Raw genomic sequence first — 25541 nt, 5'->3', positions numbered from 1 at the left:
ATACCTTTAGGTTTACTCCACCTACCTCCTGGGTTCAGCTCTCGGAAACCCTGTTCTTTCTCTGCATGTGGCATCTGTTTACAGGGCTGGCTGCCTTGCCATGATATAGTCTTAGTTGCTACTTCGGTGTAAAATGCCATTTACCCCTCCTCCTACTTGTATGCTTATGTGTCTGTCTACCTGTCTGCTTGCCGACCTGTTACCCTTCCTACCACTTATATGCCTGCCTACCAGTCTACCTTTCTGCCTTCCTGCCCACCTGTCTACTTTCTGACTACCTCTCTGTACATGCTGTCTGTCTCCCTCCTGTCTACATACTTGCTTACCGTACTGCCCACATGTCTTTCTGTTTTCTGTCTTCCTGCCTATTTGTCTATTTTCTCGTCTTCCTACCCCTCTGTCTACCTGTACAGCCTAACTTTCTATCTGTATGCTAGTCAGCCGGAAGTCTCTTTCCTCCCTGCCTGCCTGTCTAGGCGTATAAGAATGCTGATGTACCGAGAAATACCGTGAAGGGAAGTTTGGATACGAAGGAAAAAAAGAAAACAGCATTCATCTCAATACATCGGCCTCATGGATGCACACCCCTCTCCTGTACCCTCGTCGACAGACGCCCCAAACAACGTAATTTGTTTTTATTTTGGGCAGAGGATACTTCGCTTCTATATCTAGTTCTTCTGGCGAGCGTTCAAGATGATAAATTCGATGTTGATCGTTCTCAGAAATGATGGGGTATGTTAAGCATCGTCTGCGAATAATGAGATATTTTTTCCTGTTCGTGCCGCGCGTTCCCTGTTGTTGTCCGCATTTCCGATACGTGACGAAAGAAACAAAGAAAATTGTTAAAAAAAGGAAGTAAAAGGGGGAACAACTCGGTCGTGCTGAACAGTGTGCAAATATTTTAATGGAATCAGTATTGAGATCTTTGGACTAAATTGTTTGCACTACACGCCCACTTGGATTCGGTAACCGAATCATCTTCGTAGCCAGTGGGGTTGCAGTTTGAATATTACGCCGCGATGGCCAGCATGGCCCTGCTCTGAAGCCACCCACTCCACGAACTTGTATTACTGGACTGCTGATAGACGATTTTCTTCCAGTTAACTACTAAAACGAGGCACGAGACTACAAAGCTTCCGGTTTAGTCACATCCTTTGTTACGGCTCGCCGAGACTAACAGCGGAGAACCTCGCAAGAGGCTAAGCATTGGTCTCGGCAGACAGACCGCAGTCCACCTATACACGTCCATAGTATGACAGACAGCAGTCCACCTATACACGTCCGTAGTATGACAGACAGCAGTCCACCTATACACGTCCATAGTATGACAGACAGCAGTCCACCTATACCCATGAAGACATGGATGACACAATGTAACCAGTCATCTTCGAACAACTTTCCTCTCGGCGGTTGCCTGCAGTCTTCTGCTATTTCCGACCAGATAATAACGTTCGTAACTAGAAGCTCTTCACTTTTATTTCCCTTTGCAGGGTGAGGAGGAGATCAGGGCATGAGGTGGAATTACATTTCTCAAGATGAATAGGAGACTAAAAGAAAATAAGCATCAATCAAGATGCGTTTGTAACATGTAGGAGAATGAATAGCGGATAGTGAATAGAAATGAATCGTGCAACTTTTCTGCCGCTTCGTCAAAGCTAGTGAAATTCAGGGATAATCAAGGATTTTTGTTCAAGGAAGTGGGTTTTGCTTCTAAAATATTTTTCTTATTCCTTTTCGCAGAGGAATTTTAATGTTGTATCTTTCATTTTGTTTGTTGTTTGTTTGTTTGTTTGTTTGTTTGTTTGTTTGTTTGTTTTCTGAAGATATTTTTTTATTTGCTTCGGGAGTTTAGTTAGGATCTGTGTTATGGTTTGGTTTAAGATTAGGATTGAAAGTGAGGGCTCCATGGGCTGTGGTGTGGACTGCTCCGTGCGCGACATCATCGTGTATTTTCATTGGCTGAAATTCCCGTCCGTTATTCATCTTTCGAGAAAAAACATCATCGCGGAAGAAATCGTGGTTTTTGATTTCACGACACAGTTTTGTTTTTCGGAGCTGGCATTATTAGTTTTAGAAGCCAGTAATCGCAGACATTCTGTCGCTGGCATTTTCATTGTGTCATCGTTTCCGGACATGCGCGCCGCAAGTTAATTGGAACTTCTAGGATGCCAGACCTAACCTTCACTCCCTCGACGCGTCTGACGCCATCGAACAATTCGTTGGAAATGGAGAGCTTCCGATTGGTTCGTTACGACCAGTTCTGGTAATCAGGAAGCAAATTACAAATAGAACTACAAAACATTTTCATCAGGATCGACGACGAAAGGATAGTTGGTACAGATCATGGATGCGCGCGCACCTCTTCTTGAGGATGAAACACAGCTTACCGCAATTGTTTATTTATTTATCACTTGAGCAAGCAGAAGAGATTCATCACTAGAAGCTGCTTATTTAAAAAGCAATGAACAAAGTTGCGCTCATGATGCTTTGGGTTGGTAAACATACAATGTTTTGCGCCTTTTCTGTTTTCTTCCTCTACCCAACAACTCTTCCCGCCGTCTTTCCCCGCCATCAAAGCGGGATGTAATTGCTTTCAGAAAACAAGAAAAAATAACAATAATAACAACAACAACAGCTGCTGCTGGGGAAACAAGAGCGTTCGATCGTTCTCGAACCCAGGAAGTACGAGTTATCACAAGAAAAATCGAGAAAACCATGGAGCAGGAGTGCAGCCAACATCCTGTAAACGCACAGAAGAAAAATCTACACTTGTAGAGTTTAGTGGAAAATGTAGCCACAAAGCACAAGGCCCATAGATGAGATAATGTGAAGAATGTATGGTCCTTACATAGAAAATAATTGCACCAAGCAGCGGTGCAACAAACTAGTTTCTCGCTTGATTAATTTTCTTTACTCTTATCTCTGTAAGCTGAGGTATTTACGGGGACTAACTCCTGACATTGTGTTATTTGTAGAAAAGAAAAGAAAAAAAGTGTTGCTGGCAGATGTTTATTTGTTATCGAAATGATCAAAGAGAGAGCGTTCCACCGATGTCGCATCGAAAGCGAGGTGCGCGCCGGTAGGTCACGTGGACACTTAAGGTGATGGATTGCTTCCCTTTGTTTCTAACAAATACATTTTGCGAGAACCAGGAAGTGACGTGACGGGCGGCTTAAGCGCTCATGGCTTCTTGCCATCTGCAAGCTTAAAGGGGACAACCATCAGAAGTTTCGTGGCGCAAAACTCGACAAAAGCTGATGTCTTCTTAATTTTACACCCGAGTAATGGCGGTCTGAATGAAACTGGATTTTTCCCCCATCACCTCGATGAGCTAGAACGACGCGAAGGAAATGAAAAAAGAATAAACAAAATAAAAAAAAAGTTCAATCTTCTAAGTCCACAAGGCGAAATAATTCAAAAATGGATATTAACCTGACCCGGGAGTTGTAGTTGTCATGGCAGCATGACTTAAAGAGTTATGTCATGATCAGGTTGAGGGGAGAGGTCTAACCTCTGTTAAGATTTATGAATGTAAAGAGACCCACCAGGTTAAAGTTGTTGCTTTTGCCTTTTCCAAAGTGAAAACAGTTTTTGAAAAAAAGAATTGCTTGTGGGCGAATAATATTTCTCTCGAAAAACCACAGTTAACACGGGCATTGCTCCAGAGACGATTAAGCGAGTGGATCAAAGTTTTCGCATTTATTATTAGTTTTATAGGCTGTTTTTTGAAAAATGCATCGTGCATTAAAAACACATTAATTAGAGAACTGAGGGAACCAGTGTGTGAGAGAGAGAGACCGTAAATGTGTGTCTGTGTATGCGAATTATTTTGTCTTTCTTCCCTTTTTTTTTTTTTTTTTTTTTTTTGAGTGGGGGAGATGAGGGAGTGGAATTTGCCGTGCTCTTTCCAGCAGTCGGATAAAGGGTCTAAAAAAATGACATCCAACCTCAGAAGACACCGAAATCATTCATCCACAAACCTGTTTTCGAGTAGCCACAGCGACATTTTACCTCCCTTGTGTCACCCAGACCTGCACTAGAGTGCTCTGCCCTTTGCTGAGAGGACTGTTCACTGCCTGGATGAGAACGCGCATTATTTCAACTGAAAAGATAATAATAGTAATAATCTAGTGGGTAATTAAGGTAGAGACCGCCATTGAACAGGAAGAATAATGACCGCCCTCCCCGCCCTGGAAAAAGTGACATCACGGCTTTACGATCCCGCAGGCAGGAATAGAGAAGCTCAGGATGCTGGCTTCCCGGCATCCAAGCGTGATATTAACTCGACCAAGGCTGCAGAATAAAAGGCTAGAGGGACCTGGCGGCTGTGGTTTTGATTATTCGGGATGACTAGCGAAATGATGTGGAAATTTTTTTTTTGAACTCAGAAACATTATATGTGGGCAACTCTTTCACAAGCCTTCTGCGCTACTCTCCGATGTTGAAAACAAACTCCTCGTCGTTTACTGTTGGTGGAGACTTTGGCGAGGACGTGACCTCTCTGCTGTGGTGGACTCCACAGTTTTGTTGCAGGGTTCACCGTGTTGCAGGAGATTCGAGACCTCCAGGGGGCTTTACAGCTCTTTTGAAGACTTAACAATTCTAATGTGGACCCCCTTGTTGAAGATATGTCGGTATTGTTGGAAGCTTGACGACTTTTGTTGGAAGCTGGCCAGTGGACAGGTGCAGACCTTGTAGACTTGCTGCTTTTGTTGTACACGTGACAGCTCCGTTGAAGAGTCAAAAGTTTGTTTTTTTGTTTTGGTGGTGTTGTTTTTACATACCTTTTACTCTCCCGACTTAAAAGGGAAACATTATGCCAACAGGGCATGGGATGAAAACATAAATATTTCTCTTTTAGGTGTACAAACGACCAAAAACACGTGGTATGACTTGACTTCAGCCAATCAGACCATGTATGTCTGTCTGCCAAGACCAACGCTTAGCCTATTGCGAAGTGATCCGCTGTTAGTCTCGGTGAGCCTAAACAAAGAATGTGACTAAACCGGAAGCTTTGTAGTATCACGCCTCGTTTTAGTAGTTACTTGGAAAAAATCGTCTGCCATTAGTCCAGTAATACAAGTTCGTGATCAAACTGATATGCAGATTGAGCAGAGCGACAAACAGACAAGTTTCTGTCGACGTAGTCACGTCACCCATTGAGCGACGTGACGTCACAGCGACGTGACACGGCCCGTAGTAACGCTGTTCCGGGAAGGACAGGTCACTCTTGTGCATAATTTTGTCTTTCTTCTGGCGTCCGTTTGACAGAGACAACAGTCGTCCTGACGCCTTTTCCCCACCTACCTTCCCTCTTTCCCCTCCTCCCCACCCGAAAGACGAGACAAACTGGAAGGAGAAATAAATTAAAAAAAAAACCTCCACTGATCTCCTGCGGAGAATTATAAGCAATCTGGCCCGGCGGCTACCCCTCATGCCCGTCTGTAAATTTCAATACCACGCCAGACCCGCTGAGGCATTGAGGGAGGCGGATGTAAATTTACGGTGATGAAATCGTCACTGATGCCTTGAAGCTGGAATGGCTGATGCTTGATGTGGAACCTAGACTCCTTCTTTCTTCCCTTCTCTGAGACATAAAAATAGACTAGTGCATCGTAGATGATGATGATGATGATGATGATGATGATGATGATGCATATTTTGGGGTTTTTTGTATTCCCAATATTTCTTTCCTTATTCACTCATTCCTTTCTTTCTTCCTCAGTCTTTCCTTCTTTTATGCACTTTTCTTGTGTTTCTTTCTCTTTTTTAATACCTTTTTTCAGAATTGCAAGGATTATAATAGATCTTTATAGAACTTTTCTCTCAATATAAGTTGGGGTAACAGCATCCTTTCATTCTGTTGTTCTTTCAATCTCCCTTCCTTCTCCTTTCAGTTTTCTTCGTTTCTCTGTCAGTCTTTATTTTTTTTATTTTCTTTCAATATTCTGTTCAAATATCAAAGTTCCTATCAACTTTTTTTTGCCTTTGTACATTTTTGTTCTCCAAGCGTGCTATGATGCCAGGTCCTTCTCTTTCATTTATCTCTTTCCCTGCCACACACACGAACGCACACAACTTCTTTAATGACAGTTTACTTCTTTTCTCCTGTTATTTGTTTCTTTAATTATGCATAGTGAAACTCATTTCTACCTAGTGCTCTGCACACAAATATCTTCTCGGATAATCTCGTATTTTGCGATAAAGATTTCATTCTTATGGTATTATATGGAATTTTTCCTGTCTCAGTATTTTAGGTCCATGTATGTGGTTTGCGTTTCAAAGAATTTTTTTTTTTTTTGAACACCGGACTGTTTTGCAAAGAGACACAGGGCATGTTCTCCACAGAGTATCCCTCGTGGGTTATAACCGTGCGGAGGTCAAGAGACGTAGGTCATTTCCGGTGCCTTCAACGCAGGGCTGAGAGAGCTCAAGCGTTTGTTCGTCTTCCGGTGATGACGTCACTGCTTGTGTTGAACGTAAGCGACAGTCTTGAGATCGTGCCGGATGCATTTCCCGGGTTGCCAGGCAACGCGTGATGAATTATCTAAAGAATTCTCAGCTTTCAGTGATGAGTCAAGGGAAGGAGATGACAGTCAAGAGATGTGGAGGTTAGTGATAACACGACAGACCACAGATGATTTGCATACACAGACATAGAAACATATAGCACTCGCAAATATCATACATAAACTTAAACACATGCACACGCACGCACACGCGCGCGCACACACAACAAGTAGATTGGAGGAGTATTCCAACCCTTCTGGTCAAAGAGGCGCCGTCACCAAGCCAAACCAATAACATATTAATAATAAAAAGGAAAAATCAATGAGGCTTTGGGTGGATAATGCATCGCTCGACACAGCAAATCGTTCAAGACCTCAAGAATCATACTGCTTTCCAGATCGGGGAAACCATGGAGGACTTTTATGGTTTGCAAGTCCGTGAATGTGTGTGTATGTGGTGAGATATATGTGTCGGTAATTTAGGTAAGTAGGTAGCTGTGTATGTAGGTAGATAGATTAATAGGTAGAGAGGTATCTACAAAAATGCAGGTATAAAACTAGAATAAAAGATATGCATGTATGCAGCTATCTACATAGATAGGTAGGAGGCGACAATGCCTACAACTGAGCTCTGTTCACCATCGCCCCTGTTACTTGCCTCAATATGACGTACTCCCAACCGCCACCTCGTCAAAAAACTCTACTGACGTCACAAGCTGTTCCCCATGACATCATGCTGATGTAGGAGGTGAATGAGTTCACGCTGGCATGCCCGCTCCCTGACTTGCATGTTTTGCCAGCAGCCTTGCTCATCCCACGTTCGCCTCCAGACATATTTTGCCCCTCACCTCTCATACTCAACCCCTTCCATCCCCTTTTGCCTGATTAGCGTATTCCGCCCTCGGCAATGAACTGTATACGTATTGTATATTGAAGAGTGGTTGTTGTAGCTAGGGTAGGGGATTGGTTAGTGGTGGTGCGAACTGGGAAATAAGTACCTGTTGGTTGTCACGCACGGTAGAGCTTTGCTTGCCATGTCTGTTGTGTAACATTCGTGTAGAGATAAATATCTGTAAGCATCCGCCTTCGGATCGTTGCGTCCCTCCCTCGCTTCGCCCACGTAATGCTCATACCCGTTTCCCAACTGCCTGCTACGCCTACTCACAGTAGGGAGGAGAAGAGAGCATTCATCGCCAGTCACACACATCGACACCAACAACAACAGGATAGATGAAAGTGGAGAGTTCAAGGTGAGGCGTGAGATTGCCGTTGCCGTAAGATGTCAACCGTCTTAACGTTCAACGCCTGACGTCATTGATTACTTTCTTTTTTCACACGACTGTCGACAGGTCGTTGTACAGGACATCCGGGTGCCGAGTACATGGCACCCGGCTGTGCAGACGCCGGATGGGTAAAACGCATCATGAGATAAAAATAAAATCACAGTCGGCGGTGTTCTCCACCTCCCTCTGACCTTTGATCTGGTCAGCGAGTTCACCTAGTGCTGACAGCCTGTCTGGCGAAAGGTCATTACCAGAGCAGTTCCGGGTACTAGTTAAATCTGACTACCCCGTGTAAGCCATTTAACTAAAGTAACTCGTCCATGATCACGGCCACAGATCACCTCGCAGGTTTATCTTGAAGAGAGGCTTGGGATTCATAGACTTGTGTAAGGCTTGTGACGGAAGCCAGGTTGTGAACTCGTATGAAGGATAAAATATTTTATAGGACTCTTGACTTCAGGCATCGACTATAATCGTCCAGCGACCTTTGGACGAGGCAATAGTATTGCGTATTACATACCCGGAGTGCTTATACTAAATCAGTTTATTCAGTCTTCGGCTCTCCTTCTCCCCTCTCTTGCTCTTTTATCTCATTCACTGTCTGTGTTCTTACTGCACCCCAACATTTTCGGTCTTGTTTATTTTCTTCGGACCTTATTCAAGGCAGTTCCGCCATTTCTGGCAGAAAGATGCAGAAACACACCCCAGGATAGCTGCGGGAAGCTTGGCGCCAGCCCCTCCTCCCAAAACTCCGCAATGGATCCCAAATTTAGTCTGTTTGAAGGCAAAGCACACAGGCACAAAAAGCATGTTGTTGAAGAACTTTCTATCCTGTCCGTGGCTCTGCATGCGTGCATGCATGTTTGTGCTTGCACGTGATCAAAGTAATAGAAACACGTCACGGTTTGATAAACATCCTATATCCAGCTTCATTTTGCTGTTTTGCTCTTGAGACTAATTATAGCAGGCTTTTTTTTAAAAAAAAGAGTCAGATAGCGTTTCTTTCAACAAAACAGACATATGCATTTGCACGTGAAGTGCGTGCGCACTTTGATGAACCAGGCCGTAACGACGTGACGTGCATGTATTTTGGACAACCCTGTGCATCCTTTCCTTGCCTCCACTCGCATCTTCGATGAGACCTCGTCCCCCTCTTCTCGTATCACATGCTGGTTTCAGTTCAGTGCCAGCAGTAGTAGTAGCTTCCAAAGAATATTTTATTATTTTTTTCAATATGAAATCATATGAAATCTTCATGCACGATCACGCAGATCTTTTTCTTAGTCCATGTCCAGTGTACGATTTCATAGACTTCCAATTTTCTCAGTCCAATATGTATTACCATACATGTGGACCTTTCAAAAAATTTTGAAATCAGCCTCAGGGACACCTCGTTAACCAGGCAGGAGAGAAGAAAAAAAAGTTTGTAACCTTGACTTCTGACAAGATAATTGCAATATCTGCTCGACATTGTAAGACGACATGGCATGCAGACAACGACCAGACCTGTTCTTAGTCCTCCTCGGGCCCCAGGGCATAATGTTTAATTTGGAGCCTAGTTACCATATTAATCAAAAGGGCGGGGCCCCTAACGACTATCAAAAGCGCGGAGCCCGTGGCAGATGCCTCGTCTGCCTGCCTCTAAGCACGGCCATGGCGACTGTCCTCGGAATTGGAATAAAAATCGAGACTTTTCAAATCTAGGAACCTCCCTGTACCCGTTATCACGCACGAATTCTTCTGGCAGTATTTATGCGAAGGAAAGAAAACCCACGAAAAGACTTTTAGCAGGCTAACTCCAAGATTCATTTGCAAAAGTGTCAGGATGCTGAAAATCTTCATGGCTGCGTTAGAAGCTGAACAGAAAACGGAAGTTAGTGCGCAATAATGGATTAAAGGCGTTTCAGACGAGCATTATTCGCCGGAAATGACGTAAGAAAAACTGCTCCTTCGGGATGTCAGAGTCAGTGCTCTGTTGAAGCTATGGCGACTAATTAGAAAACTAGACAGATGGAACAAACTAAATAGGAAAAAAAATAAAGAAATGAAAGTGTTAGTGGATAATTATGATTGTAAAAGAAAAGAAAGAAAAACTTAATAAAGAAGGAAGAAGGAAAGTATGAAAGAAAGGGACAAGGAAATTAATAAAGAATGAAGGATTGAATTAAAAATGCTTAAGGGGGAAAAGAAACGAGAGAAGAAAGAAAGCTTTAAAGGAAAAATGAAGACAGAGTAAAGGAAAGAAAAAAAAGCAAGAGACAGATGGAACAGACGAAACAAACGAAGAAAAGAAGGATGAAGAAGGAATGACTAAGAAAGAATGAAGGAATAAGCAAAAGGAGAAAGAATGGAAGAAAATGGAAGAAAGAAATAAAGAAAATAAAGAATGAATGGTTGAATTAAGGATTTAAAAAAGAAGTGAGGAAGAATGGACAAAGCAAACAAGCAGATGGAGACAGAAAAAAAAGAATAAAAGAAAGGGAAAGAAAGTAGATTTTCTCTTCTCAATTTTTTTAAGCTTTACCGTGTCCTGGTAAACAATCTACTTACTTTCCCCAATGAGGTCTCTCGCTCTCTCACTCCGTGGGGTGTGGAGAGGAAAGCGGGAAGGCTGTCAGTGGAGTAGCCGAAATAAAGTGTCGCCAACTGAACGAGGGTTCGGAACCGGGCCAGGACAAAATGGCGGCAGGCTCTGGCGAGGAATGACGTCACTGTGGCGCGATGCTCATCTCGAAGCACGTGTTGCATGCAGCCTCGCTGGCGGTGTGCGTCCAGGGCAGCGCCGTGAGACTCGAGGTCCTTCATGACATCGCAGTTAGGGGGTTGGGGGTTGGGGGGGGCGGAATAACTGTCGAGTCTGTGTCCCGATGGAGGAATCTGGAACTGCATTCCATGTCAGTGGGGTGGGATGTCTGTTATGATTGCGAGGAAAGAAGATTACTTCCATCCTGGAAGATCTCAGTTTTGTGATGGTGATACTTTGCTATGATGAGATTAGTAGGACTAACGTTGAAGGATTGCTTGACTGTTGTTTATCTGTCGTAACAGTGGTTCTGTTGTCAAAATTAGAAAATGTTATTCCCTTGAGATGTAGGATAGTCCCGAGTACACTGCAGTGGTTGATATCAGGATCTCAAAGATAAAATGGTAGAGATTTCTGCCATAGTTCATGGCATTTTATAGATTGTTGTTGTTGTTGTTGTTGTTGTTGTTGTTGTTGTTGTTGTTGTTCATCCGTGCACTATTATCCAACTATTCAGAAATATCATTTCACTAATCCCACCTTTGCGGGACTACCAGGTAGAGCAATATCCAAAGATAAATTCATTCGCTTCCTGCTTGTACTGTTAAAAACGTCAGGGTTCGGATCTCATCTCGGTATACAATTTCTCCAACACCTTTAGAATTTCTTTCTTTCTTCATGCACTCCAATTTTCTAACGCATACCCCACCTTAATTTCATTAACATCCTCCCCAGTTTTTTTTAAATAATCTCTTCCAACGCCTCCATTCAGATGTTCGAAACAACAAGCATCGAGCAAAAGCCAATCAAAACAACTCACCAACCCACCGCAGCGAGGCGTGAGGCGAGCACATTCAGAAACCCAAGTTTTGTTGTTGTTGCGATGTGTCCGGGTTTGCAGTTCGGTCAGAGGTGTGTATTTTCTGACACTGCAATAAATCTGCAGCAGGAACGACACTCCTCCCATCACCTCCTCTAAGGCTGAGCTTTAATGAGAAGTAAATTACGGGGGAGAAGGCGTGAACCTGTCATACCCCCAGTGATAAGCAATCTCCACCTTGCGTTAACTTTATAAAAATACGGGCAAAACAGCACAGGTACGCCTCGTCACCTGAGAGAAGAAACAACCCATTTCAGTGCCATTTCTGAGCTAAATTTAGTCGCCTGATATTTTAGTCCGTTTCACAGCCAAATTCCTTTTTTTTTTCTTTATTTATTTTTGCAGCTGTGAAGTGTTGCAAGCTCCATTTCTTTTGAGCGCATGAACTAGCTAAGATGCATTTCGGAATGAAGAAGCTAGGATGTATTTCAACACCAAAGAATATATGAAATAGCAAAGACATACTTAAGAATGAAATATCAGAGATACCTCCGAATGAAATAGCTAACAGAATGAAGTAGAGAAGGTATACTTCAGCTTGAAGTAGCTACTACTGCACGTGTAAAGAGACGAAGAGGGAGAAGGGTTGTTGTAGTCTGAGGTGCAGTTGCAATGTCACTACCGAATATTTTCTTCCTAAATTTCCAGATAATTCTAATTGGTGTGGATAAGATGTTCGTGAGATGCTGGAGGCTGAAGGCTGTGCTCATAAAATGCAGGGTTGAGCTGATTGCCGATGACGCATTTCAGACTAGAATCACAGACCAGACTTGACCTTTGACACGAGAGAAAGCTGGTCGTCACGTTCGCCTCCTTGGTCCTTGTTTCTGACATCCTGTGTTATCTCAGGCTTCCACTTTTCTCTCTCTTCCCTTTCTCCATCTCTGTTTTATTCTCTTTTTCTCTCACCAATCATTACAGGGTACGCGTCCATCTTGTGCAAAACGTAAAATAGTCGAAAAGGGAACTAACTCAAGTCTCTTTATGTTCCAAAGAGAAATTGGATGTAGAGAGACAGAGACGATGATAGAGGTCTTTAAAGCGACCCGAGGGAGGGTCAGGTGTATTTTAGGTGGGTATTGACTGTACGGATGCCCGTAAGTGGACAGCCTCATTATGAAGACACCAGACCCATGGGAGGTAATCTCCTACAGTCGTTGTAGTTTGGAGGGACAGTGCGCGAGAATGGTTTTCCTTGCCTTCCCTAAAAAAAACAAACAGAGAAAAGGCAAAGGACAACGAAATTGTTGAGTGTCTGAATATGCACACACGCATACACAAACACTCTTGTGGGAAAGTCCTTCGTAGGCTCTAAAATTGTTTCACACACACACACTCTCTCTCTCTCTTTCTTTACTTCCTGACTGGTGATCGATGATACTATATGAGTTCTTTCTTTCTTCATACACTCCAGTTTCCTGACGCTTTGCAACAGTAACATAAACTTTCAAACTCTCGTAGTCATCCGACAGGACATCAGAACGGTGTTATACGTTATGTTCATATAAAATCCATGATGATACATCAGTCCCAGGGCGAGTAGAAAGGAGGGCTTTCAGGCTGAATGAGGTTTTGAAATCGATAGCGTCCTCAATCAGGCCACCCTGAATCATTGCGTTACCCTGATTGATCGGCTAGGGTGTAGTCAGCGAGTAAACACAAAAATAAGAACCACTAATCCCGTGGACCCCTACCTCAAACGAGAAAGTGGATCGCATCTTGAAGAGATTTATTTATTTATTCATCTGTTAGTAATGTATATCCAATCTCCATCGTCCATCTTCATTTAATTTCACAGCGTTGCTTGGATTTCTTCAGTTGTTTGATTGTTGCCTTATTTTATTGGGTGAGTGTTTAAGTTTGTGGTTTTAGCTCATATAATTTTACTTCGCTGTACACTAGGTTCAGTCTCCCCATGAAGGAGGTCAAAGCCAAGATGTCTCTGTAGTACATCAAGGGTCTGCCTCAGCCAATCAGAGAGCTGTTACAGCTTCTTTGCCTGCATGTGTCGGCCGTCAAGCTTCTGAAACTCATAGTTGGCCATCTGGCGTGGTTCTCCATCACCCATCTGTCTACATGGTTTTTACAGCAAACAGCTGTTATTATCGTGCCCAAAGAAAACAGTTGTCTCTATCGTTCCAACAGTAAACAGCTGTGTGTAGCGTTCCTACAGCAAACAGTTTGGAGTACTTTGCCCACAGCAAACAGCCGTAGCCATGTATCGTTCTCGCAGCAAGCAGCTGTCTGTATCTAAAAGTTATCTATGGCTCGACTAGAAAGACAGTTGTCTGAGGTTCCCTTGTAATGTGCATTTGTCTGTGGATTCACGATGAGCTTGTCTACTTGCCGCCATTGATATGCAGCTGGATGTGATTTGACAATTCTATGCAGCAGTTTCAGTGTTCCATGTAGTGTATGGCTTTGTCTGTGTGAACTTGCTGGTCCTTTAATGCTTGCTTTAAGCTGAACCTAACACATACCTACATCTCTTGGAGTGGCTTAGCGGAAGTGCTTTGCTATCAAGCCAACCAGCCAATCAACTCCATGAAAACAGCAATCATTATGCAAATACTGAGTCAGCGAAAACTGCACTGTGCCCGAGCTGCATCACTACCAGTCATGGGTTTCTATTATTAGGCACACACGAGATTTCGACGAGATTACGACGAGATCTCGACAAGACTGGACGACAGCGTCATAACCACACCAGTCACAACCGCCAGGACGAGGCAAACCTCCCAGCAATATGCACCTTACCCCTATCCCCCAAATGAGATGCCAAATTGTAGGAGTAAACGTGTAGCAGCACCAATGGTTGTTGCCGATTAAGGCTTGAAAGGGTCTGGCCGCCTTTCATCTGCATTGTGTTTCTGGCCAATCAGATCAGGAAAGACCTCGGGCCAACCAACGTCATCCAATGCGCATCTAGTGTTGATGGATGCGCACGCACTTGCCCCGACTCTGAGCCCCGGATGGCTCTGGCCCGACGGTAGATAACGGTACCTAAACTGTAGGCTATTTATGTAACTAATTCAAAGACTTAGACTTAGACTGCTATGGATCGGATTTTTGTGGACCAAGCCAGCAAGTGATGCTATGGAGATAAAACCTGATCACAGTCACGAACCTGAGAGCGAGCAAAGTCTTGAGTGAACATGCATACAGAACAAACAGGAAGACGCGAATGGGAAGGAATGGAGAGAAAGAATTTTTTTTTAAAGAACGGGATGATGTATTTATTTGGAAAGATATTTCTGTCTAACAGGACACATTTGTGTTGCAGGGTTTCACCAAGATCTATCAGCAGTTCTTTCCCTTCGGCGATCCTAGCAAATTTGCATCCTTCGTCTTCAACGTGTTTGACGAAAACAAGGTGAGTGTGTCAGCAGAGTGAGTGATGAAGAGAGAAGGCGGAGGAAGGAATCACATGAAGAGAGTGAGGGAAAGGGAGGAAGAATGGAGGTGTGTTTCAATTAGGAGAGAGTTTTTGAGAAGGTAAATGGCAAAGGCCGTTTCTTTTTTATTTGGGTGTTAGGGTAAGTGAGGTGTCAAAGACCTCATCTTTCTAAGGGTCAGGGTGAGGGTGGTGATAGCCTATTCAACCTTCCCAAACTCCATATAGTCATGTACTTGTTCGCGACAGCTAGGTCGACTGGGGAAAGTTCGGTATGACACACGGGTATGGAACCGGCCCGGCTCCGAGTTGGAACTTCAGTGTTTCTAACTACTCTCCTAAGGAAAGAAAGAAGTGAGAGGAGGGTGTAAGAGAGTGTGTGAGAGAGAGAAAGAAAGGACTGAGAGTCCGTGAAGGAGCGAGGGTATCGTGAGAGACTACAGTTGCTACTAGACTGCAACACTTGTACCGTACTTTGTTGCAATCGTGAGCCTTCACCATTTTGGAGAAGGGCAATGCTATCGCTTGTTAACAGTTTGGTTGTTTGTTTGTTTTTGTTTTTTGTTTGCTTTTTTTTTTTTGCCGTTAACGCGATGTTTAAAATTCTCCAGATGTTTCTTTTATCTGCTTATTTGTTAAACCTTTCCTTTGAGAAAAGTGAGCCCTCTCCCCTCCGCCAGGCGCAAGATTTCTCATCTTCTAATTTTTGTCTCTAATTTTTCAAATTATTTTTTTTAAAGGCGAAAAGTAATAACAGGATATAACAATTTTTTTTTACTTTTATATTTTTAGGTAGAAGAGGCACTCAACCGCTGTAGAAGCTTTCCATTTATCATTGATAAGAATCTAGAAGATGCGAGTAACAAACTGTGTATCCCGTTTTCTGGCTGTGTGTGTGTGTGTGCCTTTTACTCGCGTTTCAGAGCCTGAGAACCTGGTTTATGTTGCTCCCTTCCGAATGGGCTTATGAATCCTTTAAACTATAGATCATCACACATATTTTTCTGCCTTTGCCTTAGTTTTTCTCCGTTTTTTATTTTGTTAAAGTCACTTAAAACTCGTTAACTTTCATTAGATAGGTCTTTCAAAGGAGGCCAAAAACAAATAATTATTGTCGTGGATTTCCGTCTTCCTCCCCGAAATCATTGCGACGGGATGCTCTCGTCAGTGTTGTATTTTCCACCAGCATTTTTTTTTTCTTTCTTTAAATTGGGCACAGCCGCAAGGTGTGCCAGACTGGATTATGTGTGCCGGCGACAGCGAGATATTTTCAGTGACTCAGTGACGTCACCCAAGAAATAGATTACTTCCCCTTGTCCGCCGACATCTTGCTCCAGGCTCTGTCCTTGATAGACGCGACTTCACTTGGCTGGTCACGAAGGCGAGGAGATGTCGGTAAAAGAACAATCCAGACGAATTAAGATCCTCCCTTCCGAGCCTAAAACTAAATTTTCTCCTTCGAAACGGCTCAAAAAGAACATGGCGATCGCTGACGTCACCGCAATGGACGCCAAGCTTGGCGATTCTGTGTTTGCTTGGTACGGACACGTATGGAGAAAAATCTGCCTTTGTTTCCTGACGTCTAAGCACGTGAGTGAGGCAGACAGTTAAACGAACCAAAAACATTCAAGGGTTAGTGCTATGCAATGACGTCATACAATGACGTCAGAGACACCAGGGGGTAAAATTGATGAGTGAGCAAAACCCTGTGGTTTCTGTAGGATGCTGGTGTAAGGACTGAGGTTAGACATCCCCTCCCTACACCTACGTTCCCTTGCAAAGATCCCTACCCTCACAGCGCGAAATCAGCGCGAGGTTGAAGCACTTTCCCTCTAAAATCAACAACAAATGTCAACCCTGTGGTGTAAATATTCTATAGGCTGCTGGTGAAAATTGAGGAGTGAGGCTGGACATAAACCCTGTGGTGCCAATATTCCATAAGCTGTAGGCTCATTTCAGTTTCCAGACGACTTTTAGAGACCCATTTAGTGGAAATTTAGTGGCGTGCGAGCGAGTTAGATGAAACTGGACGAACTAGAGATCGCATAAATTTAGCGGCAGTGTAAACTTGGGACTATAAAGTAACACAACCTAAAGCTGAGTGACTGATTTATAATTGTATAAATCGAATAGAGCGGGTGTGTGTGTGAGTGCGTGTTCTTGATATTTTTGCAAATGAGAAACAAATAAAGAGAGAGACAGAGCAATGCCGCCTTACTTCGCTAGTGAAATTAAAGAGGATCCTCTTTGGTTTAATATATTTGTAAATCAGGGGATATAATTTTTAGCCAGCTGTGAATAGAAATTTTAATAAACTTGTTCGTGTAGGATAAGACCGTATGGTGTTGACGGTTAATAAGCCCCATCCAAGACGGCAGCTAAAACCTGGACCCCGTGATATAAAAGGGTTCGTTGTTGCTTTGCTTTAGAGGGAGTAGGGTTCAAATAAAGTAGCCTTTTGAAATAAAAATCTTGGAGTGGGGAAGATGGTGGACAAGTGCATGCATCAATAAAGACCTGACGAGATGACTGTAGATTCCTGTACCAAAGACAGATACCCGATGGCTACATCACCAGCTTTTCTTTCCTAATGGGAGTCTCTGACAAGCTTGCAGCATCTCATGATGTTCTAAGTTCGTTCTTTTGGGTGAAAAAAAGCAGGGTGTAATTCCTCGCTGGTCACTTCACACCCGCAGTTTGTCCTAGTGGTGGAACACGAGCTGATGGGCATGGAAAGGGACAGCTCCTGTTGGGGCGGCGGGAACCGGCGTCATGACGAGAGAGGGCCTGTGCAATAAACCGTTCAGACGCCGCGCCAAAGTAGCTGGAGTCTTGCATTACTTCTTGATTGATCGAATTAGCTCCTCCTTTCCGTATATCATTTAGACGATGGAGAATGTGAAGGGGAGAGAACGAGAATAAAAAGAGAAAGCCGGGAGAGGATCAGACAGTTTGAAAGTCCAGACAGTGGCAGGGGGATAATGGCAGGGAAGAACTAATTAGGTTCTCCAATAGACGTACGTGTAAGTGTAGCTCATAAATAGGGATTACTAATCATTTTCTGCAATGCCTGTCCATATATAAAGGCGAGTCGCTTATATTCTTTTGTCTGTTCATGTCGCGCGTGTTCATGAGTGAAAATATGCATGGATGCGTCTATCCGTGTGTGTGTTTGTATGTTCGCGTGTGTGTGTGTGTCTTCTTGTGTGTCTTAGAGAGAGTGGAGAGAATGGGAGGAAGGAAAAATGAAAAAAAGTAAACGATTATTTGACAGGTAACTTGGTTCTTAAACTGCTATTTATATCACATTTCATTCCTCTGAAACCGCTCGGGCTCACATAAGTGTAAATCTGACTCAAACTTTTGGTCTCTCAAGACTGTGCCAAATCCACGTCAGCAGATATCGACTAACTGAAATTTTCTTTTCCTACACTCGCTTCTCAACCCTTGAACTCTTGCCTTAAAATGACCCTGACAAAGGTTAGGTCGCCTTCAACCTTTAACCTTTTCCGCATGAATAGTGCTAATAAAAATTAAAATGTTGAAGCTGTCGTGGGATTCTGGACAGTTTCATTTTATAGGAAAGTCCTTTTTTCACAAATACAAAATATTGACAGAAATACCTCGTGAACTTGTCAAAATGCGTCCGAGCACATGACCAGTGACGACAGTTTCGGCTAGCCCTGTCAGGTGTTCTTGTAAAGCTGCGAGCTTTAGTCGAGCACTCGTATCACTTTCGTAGCCTCTGCAAGAACAGTACTGCCTCTCGTGGTTCAGATCAGTGTACGGTAGTCAGTTTAATTAAACAAATTCTAGCCGAGACACTGAGTGTTCTTTTCCCTAGAGGGACGGGAGAAAAAATATCCCAGCGCAACTTTACTGTCATGGCGTCTCTCGAGAGCTGCAGACGACATTTACTTTCGTTTGAATAAACTCATGTGACAGCATGGAAGTAAACCGTGGGTCGAAGTGAAGATCAGTGATGCAAATATAATTTTAGAAAAAATTACTTCTGCTGTCTGCAAGATCTAGAGTGCCTTACGCAAAATGTTTTATGGAAATTTCTTCAAATACACTTGCTAATGAAAACTCTCGAGGGATGAAATGTGAACGATCCTTCTCACAAGGGAAAAGAGGAACCGTCTATCTTTATTTGCTGGTCTGTGACCTTTTTTGTTTGTTTGTTTGTTTTTTGTTTGTTTTTTGCGGCTATTCTTGTTAAGTTTCAAATTTTTATTGCTTTTGTGTTTGGTTGGTTGACTAATTTGTTAATTGTGTACACAAGATATTGTATTTTATTTATGAACTCCTAGAGCGTACTTGTCAAAGTCTTGAGAGATGGATTCTTAAATATTACATGCCCTAGCTCGTGCGACTTCGAGACGTGAGTACATTTTAGAGTTTTGGAGCTTTGTAGCGTGCATGTGGAACTCTGGTTCCTTTTTTATGCCCCGGTTGTGTGGATAGAAATCTAATAACTTAATTATTTGTTTAAACGATTATCTTCAAGCTAATACCCTCGGAAATTAAGGTCAACGCTGAAGCTCTGTAACATCCGTCGAATAAATTTTTTTTAAATGTTAGGGTTAATGTATGGCTGATACCGATCCATACTAAATGTACAAAAAATATTTTATTCATTCAGATTTACTGGGAGAGAAACTCGGCCAGAAACTGGCCCAGTGAAACAAAAAATTCCGTTATACTGTAGTTCCCTCGTGGCCGAGATATTGCGCTCACAGGGAGAAAAATCACTTGTGACGTGTTCGGACTGTGCAAAGGGGAATTATTGACAGATAGATTATGGCCCTTGCCACCTTCTTGCAGAAAAGACGGATGTGGTTAGCAGTTGGATAGGAGAGGGAGGATGAGGAGTGGGAGGCTAGAGGGGGAGAGAATTGCCCATAAGATGATTTTCCCGTCAGTTAGCAGCTGTGGTTGAGGCACCCGGCAATTATCCTTCCTTCTATCGCCATGCTGTGGCCTGTCAGGATGGTGAACGGCATGCCAACGTTCCTCATGTCCAGACCATATCGTTCTAGACATTGCAAAAGTTGTGTACAGATGCTATAAATGACAGGCCACCGTTGGCTGTATGTCTACATCCTATTGTGCGCTGCAGGCCAACGTTCGCCGAGTGTGAGTGATATCTACCAGTATCAGAGCCACATCCCAAGTTTGCTTTTTGAAACAAGTTTTTAGAGCGAATTACCAGAGCTCACTCTGAAGACACTGTGTTGTGATCCACATGGCAAAGTTCGATCCAAGCGCAAACTGAAGAGCATGCCACAATATCCGTTGTTCATAGACAATATGGTGAAGGAACATGCCAAAGTCTGTTGCCCACAGACCCTGCCAAAAGTCCGATTTATCCATTTCCCGTGACTGAAAACCGTCCTGAGTCGCGAAGGTCCATACCTGGCAGATTTTTTTAACTGCTTTCTTTCCTCGGCCAATCGCATCGTAGTTAACAAAATATCATATCTATAAAGTTGTGATGCTCAAGAAGATGCTCCTCCATCAAAATGCGATACAGTTGAAGATCTGCTACACTGCGCTGCTATCTGAAGCCAGTCTGAACTGTTAACATTCCATCAGTTGAGTACAGCAGTTCTTCCTGGGCTTTGCTTTCCTCAAGGCCACCATTGATCCCAGAGACCTAGGATGTCGTTTGTAACCCAACTTTGTTTCTTCTTTTGATGCCCGATCACTTCCTGAGCTGTTAACAGTAGCACCTCTTTGATGCTATCGGCGAGGGTGTCTACATCACAGTCTACCAGGTTAAGTGCGGCAAATTTACCTCCATTTTGTACTTCAAAAGATATCCGCAACATGTGTGTCTTGCAGCTGCTACAAGTCAAGGGGATTTCAGGGGATGTTTGAGCGGAGCCTTATCCTCAGCTTCAGGCTCGTACAGACAAGGCCATGGTCGCTTCCTATGTGAGCTCCTGACTAGGTTCTCGTCCTGGCCTTGATGATGTTGGATTTGAAGCATCTCTATAGCTTGATGAAGTCGATTTGGTTACGGACCAATTCATCTGGCGAGTGCCAAGTGGCCGTCTTGGATTGTGGGGATGTAAGGTATTGGCTAAGGTGAGTCGATGGCTCATTCTAGGAGTCTGGGGCCCCTGTTGGGGGTTTCCCCAAGGCCAAATTTACCCACTGTTCCTGACAATTGCTGTCACCTACAACGAGGATGTCTGTTTTTGGTGCTTCTTTTATAACCTTGTCTAGCAGTTGATAAACTTCTCCACTGCATTGTAATCGTGCGTTGAAATAGGAGCATTCACTTGGACAATGGTGACAATAGTAAAAAAGATTTCGCACAGTGGTGGAGAGGGACGAAACCGAAGTACCCAATGTAAAACCCCTATGGCAAGCCCTTGCGAAAGGTGTCACATTCCCGAGACGAGGTCGGAACCCAGGTTCTCTCAATGCAGTGGTGACAAGAGTTTAACCACTCACTGCACTACAGGGATCCCCTTCGACGGACTAGCCATGACCTTCGACGTTTTATACTGGGGCAGCGATCCCATAATCCTCAGTGCCATTATTCAGTTGTGCTATTTTTTAAAACTCCTGCAAAGGTTTTGGCACAAGAGAGGCTTACAGGATTCTCAGCTGCTGAGCAGCATGCACAACACAGGACCCCATCTTTTTGTTTCCGATCGATGATCTATGACCTGACCCACCACTGATTGATTCAGCTGCGCGAGCGACGGCTTAACTCCCAACTCCTCCTCCTCCAGTTCTCTTTCTTTCATCTTCTTGTGAGCGCCTGATGGCTGCTTGTAAACAAGAGGTGACAAGGACCGTGGAGCTGTTTTGCACAGGCAGCAGCATTTGACTTTCTTTGCTTCTTCATCATCCAATGGTTACCTCTGGTCAGCGTGCCAGTCTCTTTGTCACACGATGAGGCTTATATTGATGGGGAGGCAACTGACTGAAATCTCAGTCAGATATAAGTGGTATGCATAAACAAAACAGCTGTGTTTATTTCCTATTTCTTCTTCTTTCTTTCAATCATCTTTCATTCTTTCCTTTTTTTTTTTCTTTCTTTCCTTTTTCTTTCTTTTGCTATGTCAACGATTTTGTGCATGGCTACGTTTTTGCTAAGGTACTTGGTCATTGTCAGGTCCAGGATCATGTTTCTTTCTCTTTCTTCTGTCTCTCACAAAAAAGCACACACACATACACGTGTGCATGCATTCTCTCTCTCTCTTTCTTGCCCTCTCAAGAGACATCTACAAGTAAAAAATGACATCAAAATAAGAAAATTGGCCACAATGACACAGGGGAAATCACTCGAAAGGGCAGATGCCAAGTCTGCCTTTCACTTACTTCTGTTTTATTGTGAAATTTCGAACTGACTCAAGAACAAAAAGAAGAGGGGGGGTTAATTTGTTTCTTCTTCCGTCCTCCCAAAAACCCAACCTCTTTCTGTCAGATCCCTCGTATCAAAAGGTCATCATGGAGGCGATGATCAAAGGCTGGAATGTTACAAGTCTGCGACAAACTGTCTTTGACATGTGATCGATAAGCGGTCTTTAGCCGATCCTCTTTGATTGGACCATGCTGTCAATTTCCTCTTATCGTGTTGTAGAATAGCTCCCCCCATAAACCCTGTCCCTCTCTCGGTGTAATCCCGATAATCAGAAATGAAGGGAGGGGAAGAGGAGCTGGAAAAATTTCGCAAAGTTTTAATAAGTTGTAAGTTTGCTTATTAGTGAGACATTCAGATAAATTCTTTTTTCTCGCCGAGCACACTTAAAAGAATGAAACATTAAACAAGCGACCCCTTCCGCTCCAAGAGTTTCATCTGATGCAAGAGGTCGCGTCTAAACATTTCGGTTTGTTATTTTGGAAGCTCAACCTCTGGAGTATTTCGGGGTCTGTCACCTTTTTTGCTCTCTTTCAGAGTTTAAGATGTTGCTTTTTTGTTTCTTCGGGAAATAGATATTTGGTTAACATTCTGAATAGCCGTGTATTTTCTGAGATTTCTTGTGGTGTAACTGTTTAACCTTTTGTTATTTGGATGAAAGCAAGAAAACACTATATCCCCTGGTATTCAACGCCTTGGGTCCTTCTCTAATCGCCAATGGTCTTTGCTTTTCACTTCGTCGAGATTCACCTAAAATTTAGTTTTATTTGTCCTGTAGCACAGTCATACATCACTGGCTTCGCACATTGACAAGGTTTGTACAGGATTCGTATCAGCCCACAGCTGACAGGGCTCCGGTTGTCATCCCCCTTTTTCACTCCCATTAGTGCGAAATCATCACCAGAGAAAATCACTGTATTTAACAACCACAAAGAGTTACTTTGCTTTTCTTTTCTAATAGATACCATTTAGTATCATGTCCCTCCTCAATTGGATTCTTTTGTACTTGTCTGAGTGGGCGAATGATTAAAAAAAAATCTGCGGGCGGTCCACGCTGATAAAATGCTGTAACATTCAATCATTCATTCGTTCTTCCTTCATTTAGACATTTGCATCGAAACTTCCCAGTGGAAGATGTAAACTGTTGAGGGTGCTACCCCTGTAGCAGGCCTGTGTCTCCGATGCACGCAATGTGCAAGACTTGATGTAAGTGCACAGTGCTGGTTGAGCGAGTGTTGTCTAACACTGCTGTCGACAGCATCACACTCCACAGACCTCTCGACTTTTATTTGCCGCCATCTTGTCTCCTGGTTACCTCGAAGCAATCGTCTTAATACATATATTTTGCAAATATAAAACAGAATTCATTAATTGTGAAGTGTAGGCTTCTCCTGATATTTTTGAGACAGAGAGACGGTATCTAAAGGTGTTATGTCAAAGCTTTTCTGATTTCCTTATCACAGAAAAAAAAGAGTAAACTTTAATCAGGACAAGAGAAAAACAGTTTATTTTTGTGCTCAAATACGTGAAAACAAAAATTTAACAAATAGGTTTGCCCCTTTCCCAGCCGCAGACATCGCTCAATGGGCGGTGTCGAGTCTGTATTCGCTCATTTCACAAACCAGATGCAGCGCCGTCTGGCAGCAGCGGTCTCCTGCTGACACCGATTATTCTCTCCTGTGGACGTCTTGTGACGTCATACGGCGCCGAGGTCAAGGGGTGGGTGGAAGATGCAGGAGAGAGGGGAGGGTGATGTAACAGTTGCTCGTCTGAGAATTCCCTCCCTTCATCGCCTGTGAGATTATAGAAGACGACGCCATCAAGTCGGCGGTTTACCAAACGTGATGGTGATGATGATGAGAAACTGCGCATCCTCACAACCGATATACTATGGAAGAGGGGTCACCACTTGTATAGAAATAGGGCCCCTCATCTACCTTTCTTCTTCTCAACAGACAGACAACATCGATAATCATTTCTCTACCGTTTATGTAACATTCCTAAATATCTTGGAAGCAGAGATTACACGGTGTCAAAAGAAGATCTATCTAATAAACTGAGCGTTGCACGGAGAGCTCTTTTTCTGCTTGCCTTTACAGAACAAAAAAGAGAGATAGAGAGAAGAAAGAATGAGAGAGGGAGAAAAAGAAACAATATCGCGAAAATGAGCGCAGCAGGTAGTGTCTAAGAGACAACGAACCAAGCGCAGTTACCTGCAACACTGGAAAACACGATTAAGCCCCAAGGCCGCAAACACTTTGCACCGAATTCTCGTGCCTGTGTGGCAAGTCCGCCAGGTCTGTGATTTCCTTGGATGTGAGAGAGAGAGAGAATGAGTGAATGAGAGGGAGAGAGAGAACGGTTTGGCTGCATCTCCAGTTACCGATTTAACTCCAACACCTTATCTGTTGGCCTGTCAGCCCTGGCGCTAACTTCTCTTTCCATGGATGTATATAGATGGATTGGTCTGTCTGCCAAGACCAACGCTTAGCCTCTTGCGAAGTTATCCGCTGTTAGTCTCGGCGAGCCTAAACAAAGAATGTGACTAAACCGGAAGTTTCATGCTCGTTTTAGTAGTTAATCTTAAATGTGAATAAACCGGAAGCTTTGTAGTCTCATGCTTCGTTTTAGTAGTTTACTGGAAAAAATATCGTCTGCCAGCAGTCCAGTAATTCAAGTTCGTTCTCTTTCTGTTGTCGTGTGCAGGATGGCTTTATCGAATTCCACGAGTTTCTGCAGGCGTTGTCTGTGACGTCACGAGGGAAACGTGGAAGAGAAGTTAAAATGTGAGTCTGTGGAAATTCCTCTTGTTTATTTATCTGCTTGGCTTAGCCAAACTTCGCAGGTGTGTCTAAGTTCATTTGCTACTGATCTTTCTTTGTGGCTGCATTCACACAAGGATGATCTGTGTGTGTGTGTATGTGTGTGTGAATGATTATGAGTGTAAAGACTGTCGGGGTTTACAAAAAATTAAAAAAGAGGAATTAGCGGGATAAAAGTAAAGGATAAAAATATGTTGTCACAATGGTTCAGCTTTCTACTGCTATTTGTACAAGTTCAGCGGAAATAGAGAGACAAAGTACTTTGCACTGACCAATATGTGTTGTGTGTGCGCGCGCGTGCATACCTCTTTGTGTGTGTGTGTCCATGTTTTTATTTACAGGGGCGTTTAAGCTGTACGACCTCGACAATGACGGGTTCATCACAAAGCAAGAACTGCTGGACATTGTGGAGGCCATCTATCGCATGGTGGTGAGTTCCAAGCACCTAAACAATTTTCTCTTTAAATGCATTAAATTACTTTTATAGAACCAGCATAAACTGTCAGCACCTCCCCATGCTGTTTTTGTG

The 25541-nt window shown here is 43.3% G+C and overlaps 1 protein-coding gene across 1 annotated transcript in view; it reads left to right on the top strand.

Moving 5' to 3' along the window:
• The window catches only part of LOC112575253 (neuronal calcium sensor 1-like), a 52768-nt gene that overhangs the window by 20637 nt on the left and 6590 nt on the right, over positions 1-25541 (top strand). The window contains 4 exon segments of the mRNA XM_025256971.1: positions 14699-14788; positions 24897-24950; positions 24952-24976; positions 25354-25442. Of these exon segments, the coding sequence (XP_025112756.1) occupies positions 14699-14788; positions 24897-24950; positions 24952-24976; positions 25354-25442 (258 nt within the window).

Source organism: Pomacea canaliculata, linkage group LG11, assembly GCF_003073045.1.
Source record: "Pomacea canaliculata isolate SZHN2017 linkage group LG11, ASM307304v1, whole genome shotgun sequence".
NCBI classification, from domain to species: domain Eukaryota; kingdom Metazoa; phylum Mollusca; class Gastropoda; order Architaenioglossa; family Ampullariidae; genus Pomacea; species Pomacea canaliculata.
Note: the sequence above shows the minus strand (reverse complement) of the source record. Positions and strands in the feature narration are given on the sequence as shown.